The sequence below is a fragment of the Cupressus sempervirens genome, chromosome 5 (genome assembly GCF_028749045.1).
Source record: "Cupressus sempervirens isolate cs-2001-9-10 chromosome 5, ASM2874904v1, whole genome shotgun sequence".
NCBI lineage: Eukaryota > Viridiplantae > Streptophyta > Pinopsida > Cupressales > Cupressaceae > Cupressus > Cupressus sempervirens.
In genome coordinates, this window is record NC_143122.1 from 218,738,027 (window position 1) to 218,753,157 (window position 15,131).

Below are 15,131 nucleotides of genomic sequence, written 5' to 3' on the forward strand. Positions count from 1 at the left end.
ATGACATAAAATTTATTCAAATTAAATAAATAAATAAAATTCAATAATTACAATTTCCTTCAACAACTCCAATTTGGAGAATGATTTAAATATCAATTATGACTAGTGTTGGTTCATCGCAAACACTTACATTTCCTCCCCCTCTTGGCAAGTTTGCTTCACCCAATCTATTTGAGTGCCAATTTGTTGTGCGATGCATAGTGTCCAAAAACGATGATCATATCGGCCCTCAACCAAAGCACCTGTACCCCCACTATTTTTAGCATTGTTTGTAATCACCTGGACCACATGCTCACACCTACCATCTCCATGGCATCAATGAGAGTTTAGGAAATGAATATTTCACTTCCCCTTCACAATCAACTGCCTTCAAAAACACTACCACGTTGGGTGACATTACAATCACATTAATCAATGGTCAGTTTTTCATAGCTTTCCATACATTCGAAACAATAGAAACAATCAAAGTTTTCCATGAATTTTTATATGGTAATCAGCCAGTGCTTTATTTATGGCTGCCACAATTTCCTTCCAATATGGTGATCTCGCCAAGTTGAAAGGAAGATCAGCAGCATAGAGCCAATGTGCAATGACTTGATCAGCAAGCTCTCTAGCCTCCAATTTAAATGTGGTGCACAATGGAGCTCTTTTGTGAGTGGTAGTTTCTACTTCTACCTCTTTCACTCCCAATATAGGTACTTGCAAGAATGGATGTTTAGAGGATACAATTGGTTCCATGGGTAATTGCATTGTTTTCTTTCCAGGTGCAGGTTGATAAAAACCTTTCTTTAATCTTTTAACAAAATTATCAGAAGCTTCTTGTTCTTTTTCATATGAAGTTATTTGTACATTAGACATCCCCTTACCATTTATGCCTTAGCACATTGCCATTCCTTGGCCAGAAGGACCCACAAAATGAAGTTTGACCCGAGAATAAGAGTTATTGATTGTTTTCCTTTGTTACTTTAACAATAATTACTTTTCCAACGATATGAGCCACCTCTAAAACTTATGAGTATCTTGTTGTATGTCTACATAAAGGAGATCCTACATCAATTTTGAAACTATAGGTTCCTTGCCCTCCCACTGATCTTTGACTACCAGCAGCGACCATTCTTGCACAATACAATCGAATTTCTTGCTATAATAAGAAATTAAATAAATATAAATTAGAAAAAAACTATGAACATCAAGCATACAAGTGCAAAAAAATGATACAAAACTACTAAAATACATAGCTAAATGAAAAAACTTGAAAATTTTACTCACAAACTTGAAAAAAATCATCAAAATATCAAAAAAATCATTTAGACTCGAGAGTTGGATCGAATGCTTACCTTGGATGTTTAAAACTCCTTTGTGGAAGTTATCACTTGCCCTACGAACAATCCTCTTCGAAAATATTCACCTTGCCTTCAAAATGCTGAAATGGATACCAAATGAAAAGACAGTCTACCTGCAAACAAAATGAGATTAAGAATGGATGAATGGCCTCTTTTAAGGCCATTTTAGGGTTTAGGAGCAATAAATATATAAAAAACTCTTATTTGCACATGTCAAAAGTCATTGAAAAATGTCTTTTGGGCTTGGGCTCTTGGAGGCGTCTAAAAGCAACTGGATGCCCTATGGGTGCCAGGGTGCTAGCCGGAAGCACCTACCAAGCATCCGAATGCACGTGGATGCCTCTAGGAGGCATCCCCATGCATCTGGCAGGAAGCCTCTGGATCTGCTCCCGCCAAGGAGCGTGAGTCGGTAACTAAGATTTATCAGTTGCAATATGTGATATCTATATAGTTTTCCTCTTTCATATCAAATGGAATATAAATAACAGTTCAGTCTAATCAGAATGTCAGGCCTTTTACAGCATATCAAAATTCTTTGACCAGTATATAGACTGCTGTTCAATTTAATCACAATCAGACTGCCAGCTCTTGCTCAATCTGATGCTCATTTCTTGACTTCAATGCTTATCAGTCTGCTGATTAGTAAATGCAGATTTGTATGTTTGAACTGCTACCCTTGATTGCATTTCTCCAAATGAAGTTCTTCCTTTTATAGACCTCAAAGAGGACGAATAGACACCTCCCTTAGCTCTTCCCCAAATGAGGTGCCTTTTAAATCCTTATATTTCTATTTTTAATAGCTATTTTTCTGTTATTCTTTTCTATCTCTCACACACAAATGCAAACCCACCTTTCACATTTCTTATTTCCTTAATGTTCAGATATTTTATTCTAATTTCCACTTCCCCTTTTCTCATTTTCCCGAGAGTAAACCCACCCTATTAATAAATTAATAATACCCCAAAATGAGATTAAGTGTCACTCACACAAGACAGAACCACACCCAAGTGACAGGTCCCTCCATTAATTATTTCCTTCAATCTAACTGATGCCTCCTTTTAATTATGAATAGTTGTCTTTATGTAATCAGCACTAGACCCAAGCAGTGTTTTATTAATAACCAAGGCTGCAGCTGAGTGTTATTGCTTTTAAACCTGAGATTTTCTCATTCATTCAGTCACTCCAGCTTTATTAAAAGTAATACATGATTTGTTTTCAGTACGGGGCATAGCATCTTAGTTTGGCAAGCTGCATGACAGGATGTCTAGTTCTCCTTTCTGGGTCTAAGTACTCCTCTTGCAGACGTTCGAGAGTGATATTTTATTTCTCCGTAGAGTGATTCCATTTTATTTCATTTTTTGGCTCAAGTCAATAAAATTCTCCATAAAATAAAACTGAAGACAATTTAATTTAACCAGTTAAGTATTAGATTCCCAAACACCAGAACTAGCCTAAAAGAAACAAATAGGCCAAGTGTCCCCTTTGACACCCACTCTTGAGAAGGGGATAGTGCAATCTCCTCTTATCAAAATCGCTTATCATCGGGCAATTGCAAAATTGAGTGCTAACAAAACTGTTCTACTTCCTATGTGCCATCCTCTAAAGGAAAACTTTTTCATTGAACCACCTATTCCTCCACGCTTCTATTTCTCAATCTCTTTTCCCTGACATCCAAGCTAGCCTCAAGCACTAGAGCTAATTTTCCTCTTAATCCAATGGAAGGGACTCAGGAGAAAGTGTTATATGCTGCCTAAGTGTCTTTTTAAGGTGCAAAAATAGGCATGCGTTACGGCTCTTGATCTGTTCTAGCAACTCCAATTCACACGACTTCTTCTGTCCTCCTCACAACCCTCTACAGCCCATTATGCCAAGGCTTTGGCTATTCCATTTCATACTTCTTAGAGACATTAATAATTATCGTTTATAAGGCTAGAATCACAAGAAAACCATGTCATCAATCTCAGATCTCTCCACACCATGCCTATCTATATAGATCGTTGATTAAATTTTGTGCCTGGGAGATTAGCTTTTGATGTTTTTTGGATGACTTGACTCTCCTATACCCAATGTTTGGCCCGGCTATCCTATTATCAACAATGAACAGGTATTTAAAAGATGTAGCATCACTCCCATACAATACTTTGAAAGATTCATGCCGAATGACATATGATGGGTGGTGCTGTAACAAGACTCACCCAAACACAACTACCTAACCAAAGCATTTTGCTGCCGTGAAGCATACTTACACAATCTAATTAAGGAAACAACTCTAAAACCTATGGAGCTTCAAAAGTTATAGCAAAGATGTCAATTATGAGAAATATGCAACATTTTCCTTATGCCAATGAAATTCCATAAGGAAATTCATTGACACACTCATTTCTACTCAAGAATCTGCAGGAGCTGCAATACACCTACTGTGAAGGTGATTTGACTTATTCTACTGACAAGGCAAAATCTATTTAACATATTACAAGGCATCATGCTTGTCTTTTCAAGTGAATCCTTCTCTTACTGATGCAGAGCACGGAAGGGACAACTGCAAAACAATTACAAACAACCAATCTTTCAAACCCACAAACATCCAATGGTAGTTTTCTCTTGCCATCCTTCAATTCTCCTAGTAGCCCTTCACACAAGATTTTTGCACCATAACGTCAAGAGTAGGCGTAATATCAGAAATGAAAGAATAGTTCCAAATACTCATTTGGACTTTGTTCAACATATCTCAGAATCGGGATAGAGTACTTTGTGTGAAATGCCTCAGAATTCGATTGCCCTTCTGCCAATTAGGCCTAAAAGAGCTAATTTAGAACCTAGCGAACTAGGGCATCATCACAAAGAGGAACTCAAGAGATCTTCCAACCACTTCTTGACTTTGATAGGATCCTCACACACCTAATAACAAGTTTCACTTGTCAATAATGCATTTCCAGACTCCCTTTGTGTGCAAATTGCTATTCTTTTCATGGTTTATTGGCCAAATGCATGAAGATATCAAACAAGCAGTCATTATTAACTTTTACAAAACAATCAAATAAGGTAATTGCTTGGTGAGATGGTAGATAAACCTAAAACAAACATTCCCTCCCATTTGCATCAAGATCCAATAGTGGAAACAAAATTTGTGATGCTTTTGTCAAAAACTGGAAACCCTAATTTCTAAATAGTGTTGTTAGGAAGACCATCTTATTAGACCACTCAAACAACACTTTCTTCAGGATTGGTAATAACAAAAAACATCCGAAATACAATTATCTTTCCAACCATATAAGGTTTGTTCCCGTATCAGGCCGTACCAAACAAAATACAAACTGTGTACACAAGAAAAACAAGGAAAAAAAGGTGCCAAAATCAAGTTTCTTTCATTCCATCCTTTACCAACCTTTGGATCTTAAATGGTAAGCCATGTTTATGCCTTCACAGCCAATTCCAACTGTTACAACCAACCAACCATTTTGTTATTGATTACAAAATTTTTGACAACTTTCATGCAACTTTTACAATTTGTAACAACTTGACCAAAAACTTTCCAAAATGGACCAAAATGATCCCAAATCATCTCAAGGACCTTAATAGACTTGAATCACCTAAACAGCTGAAAAAACCAAGAAATGATGAAATGGCCAAAATGGTATCTATGATGCTCAGCACTGAATTGTTTGTATGGTTCCAAATAACTCGGATGGTCTACTGATGGCATATCATGGATGGGTCCTGTTAAAATGTTATCATCGATGTCAAAGGTAAGCAAAACTAATAATCTTCTTTGGTGTGGCTGACTTCCGTTTCTTTGAGCACTCACCTTGGTTAAGGTAATTCAAACTAAGCAAAATGTTACTTTGACCACCCTATATGAAGGGTTACATCCATTGGATTAAGGGGTGTACTTAGACATACAAAAAGGACTTCATTTGGGGTTCAAATCATCAAGCAATTCAATGAATATCTCCCTATTCATAGCAGATCTGGAGCAGACCTCAGAAACAGATCTAAGGAGAATATAAAAGCAGATGTGAAGGTGAAATATTGCAGGACTTTAAGAGTAAATTACTGGAGACCTTAAGTGTGAATTATTGCACACCTAAGAGCAGGTTTGCAGAGGAGAATCATATCTGATTCACGAAGAATATAAAACACCTTCCACTTTATTCTTTTAAAGGTTAGTGACTCCTTTTCAAATAGATTGGTGTCTATTTCTGAGTTGGTGCTCAGTTGTGGGGATTGGTGTCTCCAGTGCATTGGTGCTCATTGCCTATGAATCATCTAAAGGGTGTTTGTGTTTCCTGTGGGTTGGTGCCTACAAAGATTATAACAAGTTTCTAATACAAAAGCAATATTTTAACATGTTTCTTTCCCACAAGCATTTCCATTTAAATTGCAATTTCTTGTGTTTCATCTTGTTTAATGTTGCATTTGTAGTTGATTAAGTTTTTAAGTATTGCTGCTGTGATTAAATTAAGTGTAGAAAAGTAAAGATTTCTTAATATACTGATCCCCCAGCAACTCCAATCATGTGATCTTCAATTGGTATCAGATCTGATTCCTTGTGATATAGCCTAGCCGCTTGAAGGTAGATCTATAAGAGCACTGGTTGCTGAGAAAAAAGGACAGAGTTTCCCATCAAAAGGGGCAGCATTCTTTGATGGGACAAATATGCCTATTTGAGCATAGGGATGGAAAACTACTTGAATGCCCTTGGGTTGGCAATTGGTGGTACACGGCTGCAAACCCTCATCAACTTCCCCAACTGATCAGATCAGACAGAAAGAAACTAAGTATAATGGGAAAGCCAAGCATGTGATTTTGTTCAATTTTCTGAATCCAACTTTGCATTAGAATCTTTGTTCCAGATAACAATCTGGAAAAATCTTGGACTGTGACTTCAGGAGTGAAATATGCATTATCAATAGCGACATTTAGGCGCCAAAATGTCTAATGTAGTATTCCTGCATGACACAGCAAGGTGGCTATGAATTGGGGTTGAGGGATAGCCAAGGTCCATGCTTGTAGAGACCCCAAGAATATTGATATGCCTGTCTGACTTCATTCAAGAACTACCTATCTTTTCACCTATATCATGAGAAGAATTTGATAGCACCCTTTAGCCATATGACTTTTTACAAATTTCAACAATTTCTGAGTCATGCTTTCAAGTTCACAGCATTTTCAATTTCATGGCCGATACTCGGTGAACCCTATGACTTAAGTAACAGCCATTTTCTTTTTCTTATGCAAAGGCATTTAGCAATCCTGAAGTGATGATCCACTAAATGCAACTTCAAGTATTGAAGATCTAGTTATTCTCATTGAAGTCAGGAGACACAAAATTTTGATTTTGATTGAGTACTGGTTCTTTGAGACAAGGCCGTAGCCAATTCAAGGAGCTCCCAATATTTAATCAGCCTTTGTTCAAAAATTAATCTCATGTGTTTGGGTAGGCAGGCGCATCCTGTTGTGCATCTGTATGGAGCATAATCAGAGCTGGTAAAATTGTGTTGTCTATATGACTTCTGCTAATGTTCCAGTTCCCATGTTTCATGTTTCACTTCTCTGTTTTCTTCAAATGGAAAATGAATATTTATGATGTACACTCATTTGTATTGCCTGATATAAATATTAAATATACATTAAGACATGAAAGGAAGCTTCTAGAAGAATGAAACCTCTAAAGTAAGATAAGTAAACATAGGAGATACATAATATATTTAATAATGTACAATTCTTCTACAATAATTAGAAGAAAAAAATTCTGAAAGCAAGGAAAACCATAAGTGAACCTGAAGAAATGTTGCTACAGAAGTCTGATCCTTTGGTGCAAAGGAAATTTCTCCCCGCTTTGTTTCAATATAGTCAATATTTTTTTCAACCTGAAATGTGAGAGCAAAGGCAACAAATATTTCAATAAAGTAAAAAGCTGATCAGTAATGTATTCAAAAAACACTACTAAAATGAACTATACATTAAAGCTTCATCAAATAGCTGTATTTTCCTGACTGCTGAAGAAATATTGAACAAAATAAATGGTCACCACACTTTTGGTCGTACCATTATAACTCAACTAGAAATGCATGCAATAGATTGCATCCAAAAAGATGATTAACTTATTCAAGGTGTATTCACTACCATAGTTGGAAAACTCGATGAGTACTTGACAAGTTTTGAAAATTGTGATATTGCTATCAGGATTTAACATTTATTCTCATGAGAGATGGATTCATGTTGAATCACTACTCATGAAACATGGGTCAATGAGTTTGACTCAAAATCACACAATTAAATCCTGATAGCAATATCACAATTTGGCTTGCTGTGGAAATTATCTCCTACTTAAGTTTTGAAAAATCGCAGAGTTTTTTTGCTCTGCGAGATTTTCCCCAAAAAACTCACGACTCAGCTTGGCAAAAAATCTGAGTTTTTGCCAAAAACTGGGCGAGTAATCGATAAGTTCAGGGTAAACACTCCCCTGTGTAGTGAAATTAGAGGTCAAACACACAAAAATGTCATTTATTTATACCAGTTTGCATTTGCAGCATTATTTAGTCATTTTTGCAGCTCAGGGGAAAGAGGATTTATACAAATATAACATTTAAGAATAAGTTGTATGCTTTAAGTTATATTTGCATAAATATTGTTAGGATGTTTGAGATAGGTTTCAGCTTCATAGGAGTTAAAATACAGATTTTAGATTTTGGGGGTTTTCAAAAAAATTCAAGCTTAGCAAAATTTCAGGATTCAGCATGCCTTCAACCATGTTATCTGCCACAAATTATCCTAACTATTGAGGTCAAACTAAAGCTAGAACAATGATTTTCTAATGATTGTAACTCATTTCCTCACAAATCACTTGGTTTCAATTCTATATTCCCAAGTCCCGACAAACTTAGCTCAACCACTTGCTCATGCCCAAGATGAGCATTAGTTTCCACTAGACCAAAATTGCTCAAAACTCACATTCAAGTTACTTTTATTATGATAAAAGATAAACCTCTATTATTATTTAATGGTAATCTATTTGTAATCTATTGTAAATATTAGAATGTTTATAATATTTAGTTAGTTGTAGTTATCTGTTAGCTTTTTTAGCTTTCTTTTAGCTAGAATAGAATGTTTCTATTCTTTACGATTGTTTTCTAAAGAAACATCATTTTATTCTTTTGTATATATAGACCTCTCAGACTCTATTAATAACAAGCAAGTATTTTACCAATTACTTAGTAATATGGTATCAAAGCCAATATTTTTTAAAAATTGAAAATTTTATAATTTCTTTCATAATTATCTGCTACAAAATTTTGAAATTATTTCTGAGTTTATTAAATACTGTCTAGGGTTTGAGGATCTTAAAATCATGATTTTCTCCAAGCAAGAGCAAAATCACAAGCTAGGAATGACTCCAAATTGCGTCTGTTTTTTGTCATCTCTTGTCTGAAAAATCGAGTTTCTCTCTTCCTTACTAGCTTGGAATTGGAAGCTTCTACGCTTGGTGATTTTTTTCAAGAAAATCGTAACCTCAAAATCACGGATTTTTGTGTATACTCTGTCTTTTCATAGATGGCTTTGCCCTTTTTAAAATGCCTGTGACTGCAAAATCCGCCATTGTTTGGAGTTAAAACACTAATCTTCGACGCCGCCTCTGCCTATCGTGATTTGTGATAAAATCGACATTTTTTTCCAAGAAATCAACATTTTTTCGGAAATTTTTTTCCTCAATGGGTGCCAACTAGGGTTTTCTTCGAAACCCTAATTTATGAACTCAAAATTTTTTTGATTCCCAATTCTTGCTGGGTTTATCGAGAGCTCAACTGGGTTGTCATCCATTTTTTCTGGGTGCCTCAATTTTCGAGCTAATGGATCCAAAAATTGACAATATATTCTTTCTAGGTTTTTGAGCTCCCTTTCTGGGTCATCCTTCAAATTTTCTGGGTCTTCCGTTTTTTGCCTTGAAGAACGTGTCTTCACAGATTTTCATGTTTTCTCATTGAAAATGTGCAATGGCATCTCTGACAAACATTCTGCTCAAGAACAACTCAAAATTCAATGGTCGAAATTATGGCACTTGGTGTTAATTTTATAATTCTGATATCAAAACTAATCTTAACTACAAATCGCACAGATCTAGTAAAGCATGAATATCCTTAATAGGATTTGCCTCTTTAATAACCCTTAAAGATTAACCTAATCAATGGCTTCCTTGGGAGCATTTAATATTGTTCCATTCTGCATAGTTGTTAGTATTATTACTAACTAATTACGAATTCTGAGAGACGTCGATCTTGGAATATCATTATTAGTTTATACATAAGGGCTGACCTAGAAAGAGTCATGTCCTTTCTAAGGACATGCCTCTTGGGTGCTATATAACCAGAGTAACGAGAATCGCCTAAATCGGCGATTTAGCGATTAAATTCAGCAATGGCGATTTTTTTGGAGTCGGAAATCGCCATTGCCGATTTCTTCAGGTGAATCGCCTGAATCCTCGATTCAGGCGATTCATCCAAAAAATCGCATGAATCGCTTGGAAAAATCGGCATGAATCGCCCGCGGCCAATAAAGTATAGAGTTGTAAAATTTAAAAAAATTGCTTGTTTTTTTTACTTTGTTTTTGACCTATTCTCTTTGTTATAACCCTAAAGGGCCTTCTATTTGTTTAACATGAGTAGAAAAGAGGAAAAGTGACAGAGAAGAAGAGAAAAGAAAAGCCATAGGTTTCTAACCGGCAAGAAGAAAGAGCACAAAAGAGATCAGCAATCCATTTGGGGAGGCCATCAATTGCATTGGAAGCATTAGGTAGCCAATCTCAACACTCCTCAACTGATTTGCAAGAGGTAAGTGCTCTTTTTCTTTTTTGCATGTTAGTGTATTATGCATTTTTTGTTAAATTTTTATAGTTTTCAAGATTTTTAGTTTAGATCTTGAATGTTCTTTATTTTTACTAAGTTGCAAACTAGGGTTTGTTGTTTTGTAGCTTTTATTAGCTTCAAACTTTGATATTTTACATATAAATTTTTATTGCAGCAGCCTTTGCTTTCATTTTTTGCAAATTCACAATGGGTAGAAAAGATGAATGTTGGAAATATAACGAAGAGTTTCCTGGAAGAACCAAATATCAAACAAAATGTATTTTTTGTAAAGAAAAAATAACTTCTGGGGGTATTTATAGATTGAAATACCACATTGCTGCTATACCTGGACACGATGTTACAATTTGCACTCACCAAACTCCTGAGGCAAAACGCACTTGCTTAATGGCATTAGAAAAAGTTGAAAAAGACAAAGCCAATAGGAAAATGCAACTTGAAGGGTTAAAGGGTATTGGCTCCCATGTTCCCACATCCACATCTGCAGCCGCATCCACATCTGCATCTGCATCAGCGTCTGCATCTGTAGGTTGTGTTGGAGAGGGTTCTTCTAGGCCTCATTTTTATCCTACTTCTTCTGCTCGTGCTAGTGCTAGTCGGTCACATACTAAGACAGAGTCCCACACCAACCTATTGCAGCCTAGAGTGCGGAAAAACAGAATGGATATTTACTTTGTGCCCCGCACTACTCCTGGTTCCCAACCCACGCTTGAGGGCATGGGTTTGAACAAGGAAATTCATGATGCTGCCAGAAAGGAGATATGCAAATTTTGGTACTTTTGCAACATTCCATTTATTGCAGCCAGGTAATTGATTCTTTTTTCGTTGTTTTCTTTAAAGTTAAAATTAAAAGTAAAAGTAAAACTTTAATTATATTTACTTGTTTTATAATTTGAGTCTTTGACATCTAAATTTTTATTTGTGACAGGGCTCCTTATTGGCAGAACATGATAGATGCGGTTGCTATTTGTGGTTCGGGGTTTAAAGCCCCAACTGAGGCTGAGTTGAGCGGATACCTCTTGGATGAGATGGTAGAGGACATGAGGGCTGAGCTCGAGGAGAACCGAAAGGAGTGGATTGCAAAGGGTTGCACCATCATGACTGATGGTTGGACAGATAGGAGGAATAGAACACTCCTCAATTTTCTTGTATCCTGTGGAGGTAATTGATCATTCTACTTTCCTACATGCATAATTGTAAATTTTGATTTGTTGAATGCTAATTTGTTGATGATCCATTTAATTTTAATATTCTAATTCGTTGTTTTGTTACTTGTAGGATATACCATGTTCATCAAATCCATTGATGCTTCCGCACATGTAAAAAATGCCACATACTTATGTGAGGCTATTGAGGAAGTCATAGCAGAGGTGGGAGAACAAAATGTGATCCAGGTGGTGACGGATAATGCAGCAAGTTATGTTGCTGCAGGTAAACTTTTAACTTTTCAAATTTTGAAAATAAATTTATTTGAATTTTGAAATTTGAATTTCTAATTGACTTAAAATTGTTGTAGGTAAACTTTTGATGGAGAGGCACCCCACCATATTTTGGTCCCCTTGTGCAGCACATTGCGTTGACCTCATGTTGGAGGAAATTGGCAAACTTGAGTTTGTCAAGTCATGTGTGGAAAGGGCAAAAAACATATGCAAATTCATTTATAATCATTCATTTGTCCTTAGCACAATGAGGAAGTACACAGAAGGCAAAGAGTTAGTTCGCCCAGGTATCACGAGGTTTGCCTTGAATTTCATCACCTTGCAGTCCTTGTTGACATCAAAGGATGAATTGAGGAGCATGTTTGTTGGGCGGGAGTGGATTTCCTCTTCCTATGCTACGACCACTGTAGGGATAGATGTGGCGGATTGCATATTTGATGAGGATGGTTTTTGGAAACCCGCTAGAGAAATCCTGCAGGTAAATTTATTGCAATTTAACATTTAATATTTTACTTTTACTTTAAGTTATATTATTTTATATTTAAGTTTTGACTCAAGTTTTTTGTTTTACTTTATATGTAGGTCACTGAGCCCCTTGTAGCTTTGCTACGAACTGCTGATGGGGAGAAGCCCTCTATGGGCTACATTTATGAGGGCATGGATAGGGCCAAGGAGGCCATCAGAGCCCAATATGCATGAGTGCAGGAGAGGTATGGCCCTATTTGGGACATCATCGATAGGAGATGGCAGAATCAGCTCCATCGACCCATCCATGCAGCAGCTTACTTTCTGAATCCGGCATATCGTTTCCGTCCTAAGTTCAAGGCGGATGCGGAGGTTTTCACTGGCTTATACACAGTGATTCAGAGGTTGAGTAGCGATGAAGATAGCGCTGCTGCGATTGTTGAGCTGGACCAGTTCAACAATAAAGAGGGGCCACTTTTCTCTGGCAGGATGGCCATAAATGCTCAGACACCACTACAGCCAGGTAAAAATTAAATAATATATTCAATGTTCATGAATCTAGATTCTAATCTTAAAGTTGATTATGTAATTTTAGAGTTAACTTGTAATTTGTAAATGAGACTAATTGTTTCTATTTTCAATTTTTCCCTTATTGCAGATAGATGGTGGCAAATGTTTGGGGCCACAACCCCAAAACTTCAAAAAATTGCCATTCGTATTCTGAGTCAGCCAAGCAGCGCTTCTGGATGTGAGTGCAGTTGGTCCATGTTCGAGCACATCCATTCGAAGAGGAGAAACAGGTTGACAGTACAGAAGTTGAATGATATTGTCTTTGTTCATTACAACCTCCGTCTTAGGATCAGACAGATTTTGGGCACTGACTCCTCTCCGATCATTCTGGAGGAGATTGATCCAGAATCAGAGTGGCTCACAGAGGTTGTGGATCCAGTCTTCACTGAGGAAGACCGTGTGTGGGTTGACCAGGTGGATATAGAGGCTGAGGCAGCTAGAGCACGTTCTTCAAGCATTGGTAGACGCACACGTGCACGCACAGGCACAGGCCCTAGCGACGTTCATGAGCCCATCTTACATGCGGGAGATATGGCTCGGCAGTCCTCTAGGACCTACATTAGACGCCTTGCTACTAGGCAGACTGGATACTCAGAGGCTGAGGCTGAGGCTGCAGCCGAGCTTCAGGATGATGTTGAGGATGATGATGATGACTATGAGTCTGATGCTTGAGCTGGAGCCTTGTTTTTATATTTTGTTTACAGATATTGATACTGAATCATTGATAGACATATGTTTCAAACTTTCATGGATCTTCATCTTAGATTCTTACATACATTTATGATTTGATGTCTTATGGATCATCTTACATACATTCTATGATTTAAATCATTGTGATCATTTGATTTCTATTTACTTCAGCTAGCCTACAATTTACATTTTAGATAACATAGTTACATATGTGATGGATTTTATGTTCCATGTTTATGTATGTTAAGTTTTAACTTCTATTTGATGATGTTATAGTGTGTTTAAGTTATATTCAATAAAGGGTGCATGAAATAAGTTTTAAATTGTTAAAATCTTTAAATTTAAAGGGTTTTTTCAAATTTGCTGATTCATTGCCGATTCACGATTCGATTCGGCCTTGCCGATTCCGATTCTTGTTACTTTGTATATAACTATGAGGTAAGAATGAGGATAAAGAACACACAAAATACAACTAAGTTTGTCCCTCTACATTACTGCCTTATGCGATTTATAGTAGGGTTAATAATAAAACATTTTAGAATAATTATTATACTCCAAGTAACACTTCATATACAAGTCTGTATATTCAAGTCCATCTTCAGCACGAAGAAAGGCATTATATCAATTTGATTTATAGCAGAATTTGCAGAAACTTTACACTTGGAAGCAGCAGATCATAGCAACTTTTAAATACTAGAATATCGACCAAATTATTCTGGGTGTTACAAAACATCTAACTCATCAGGATTTATGGGATCTAAATAATTGAGATGCAGTGTTGCTTCTGAAATTATCTGTAGCTGATGATCAACTCTCTCAGACTCCATCCAGCAAGACAGCTACCAAGATATGGGCAAATCTCAAAGGTCTTCATGAGACTTCTGACAAAAGAAGAGCTTTCTTCTTGGAGAACATTGTTTTCTATTATCACGGATGAGCGAACCTTGCTCAAGAATCACCTGAATAGGATTTAGGAAATCCATGATTAGTTGCTTGCCATCGATCGCATAATGGAGGAAGAGGACATTGTGGTTATCACTCTCTGGAGTTTACCAAAGTCAAACGAGCATTTTATCAAGACTATCAACATCACGTCTTCTAGTGTTGATCTAAAGTTCACAGATCTCTGCACACTTCTGCTTTAGCAAGATCGGTGAAAACAATAGTAAGGTAGGAGCTCCGCCACCACCTCCACAGAGAAAACCTTTGCTCCTAAATCCTTTCAAAAGGATAAAGGCAAGGTTCAACAGTCTTCTCAATAGAAGTTCACTGCCCCATCTGCATAAGGCTCTTGGAAGACCATTCAATGCAACTATTGCCACAAGCTTGGTCACATGAAGCTTGAATGTCGGAAATACTTAGCAGCCCAATCTAAGCAATCAGGTTTGCAACCCAAAGCGAACAATGCAGAGCACATTGAGTAAACAGAATCTTCCTTTTACACCTTCGTGGCTAATAGACTAGCAGACCATGTGAAGTCATCTGCCTGGTACATTGGCAACATTTAAATTCAGTCTGCTAGGAGGAATCTCATTTCCTTGATGTGTACTATGTTCCAAGGATGGAACTAAATCTAGTCTCAGTCAGTCAATTATTACGACATTCTCCACACTTGGATGTCACCTTCAATTCACATCAGTGTACCATTACCGATAGGGCGACTCAATCAATTGTTGTAGTGAGTCTTGAGGATCAAGGTCTCTTCCGACTTACTAATTATGGTGATTCTAGAGACTTGGCTATGGCTACTCAGTGGTCTTTTG

At 36.8% G+C, this 15,131-nt stretch overlaps 2 protein-coding genes across 2 annotated transcripts in view; one reads left to right on the forward strand and one right to left on the reverse strand.

Moving 5' to 3' along the window:
- Window positions 1-15,131, reverse strand: part of LOC149555208 (nucleolar complex-associated protein 2-like) — a 135,372-nt gene that overhangs the window by 19,132 nt on the left and 101,109 nt on the right. The window contains 1 exon segment of the mRNA XM_089829290.1: window positions 7,124-7,213. Within this exon segment, the coding sequence (XP_089685416.1) occupies window positions 7,124-7,213 (90 nt within the window).
- Window positions 10,868-12,572, forward strand: LOC149555209 (uncharacterized). Its single transcript, XM_089833602.1, has 5 exons — window positions 10,868-11,010; window positions 11,133-11,365; window positions 11,483-11,635; window positions 11,721-12,121; window positions 12,226-12,572. The coding sequence occupies exons 1-5, from the start codon at window positions 10,922-10,924 to the stop codon at window positions 12,340-12,342; spliced, it is 993 nt and encodes a 330-aa protein (XP_089689728.1). The 5' UTR covers window positions 10,868-10,921; the 3' UTR covers window positions 12,343-12,572.

What these genes read in the sequence shown, in the direction of transcription:
- LOC149555209 (XM_089833602.1), top strand. Translation starts at nt 10,922, where the DNA reads ATGGGTTTGAACAAGGAAATTCATGATGCTGCCAGAAAGGAGATATGC. An exon ending in TTTTCTTGTATCCTGTGGAG is followed by an intron (nt 11,366 to 11,482) that starts GTAATTGATCAT and finishes TGTTACTTGTAG; the next exon opens with GATATACCATGTTCATCAAA. An exon ending in CCGCTAGAGAAATCCTGCAG is followed by an intron (nt 12,122 to 12,225) that starts GTAAATTTATTG and finishes CTTTATATGTAG; the next exon opens with GTCACTGAGCCCCTTGTAGC.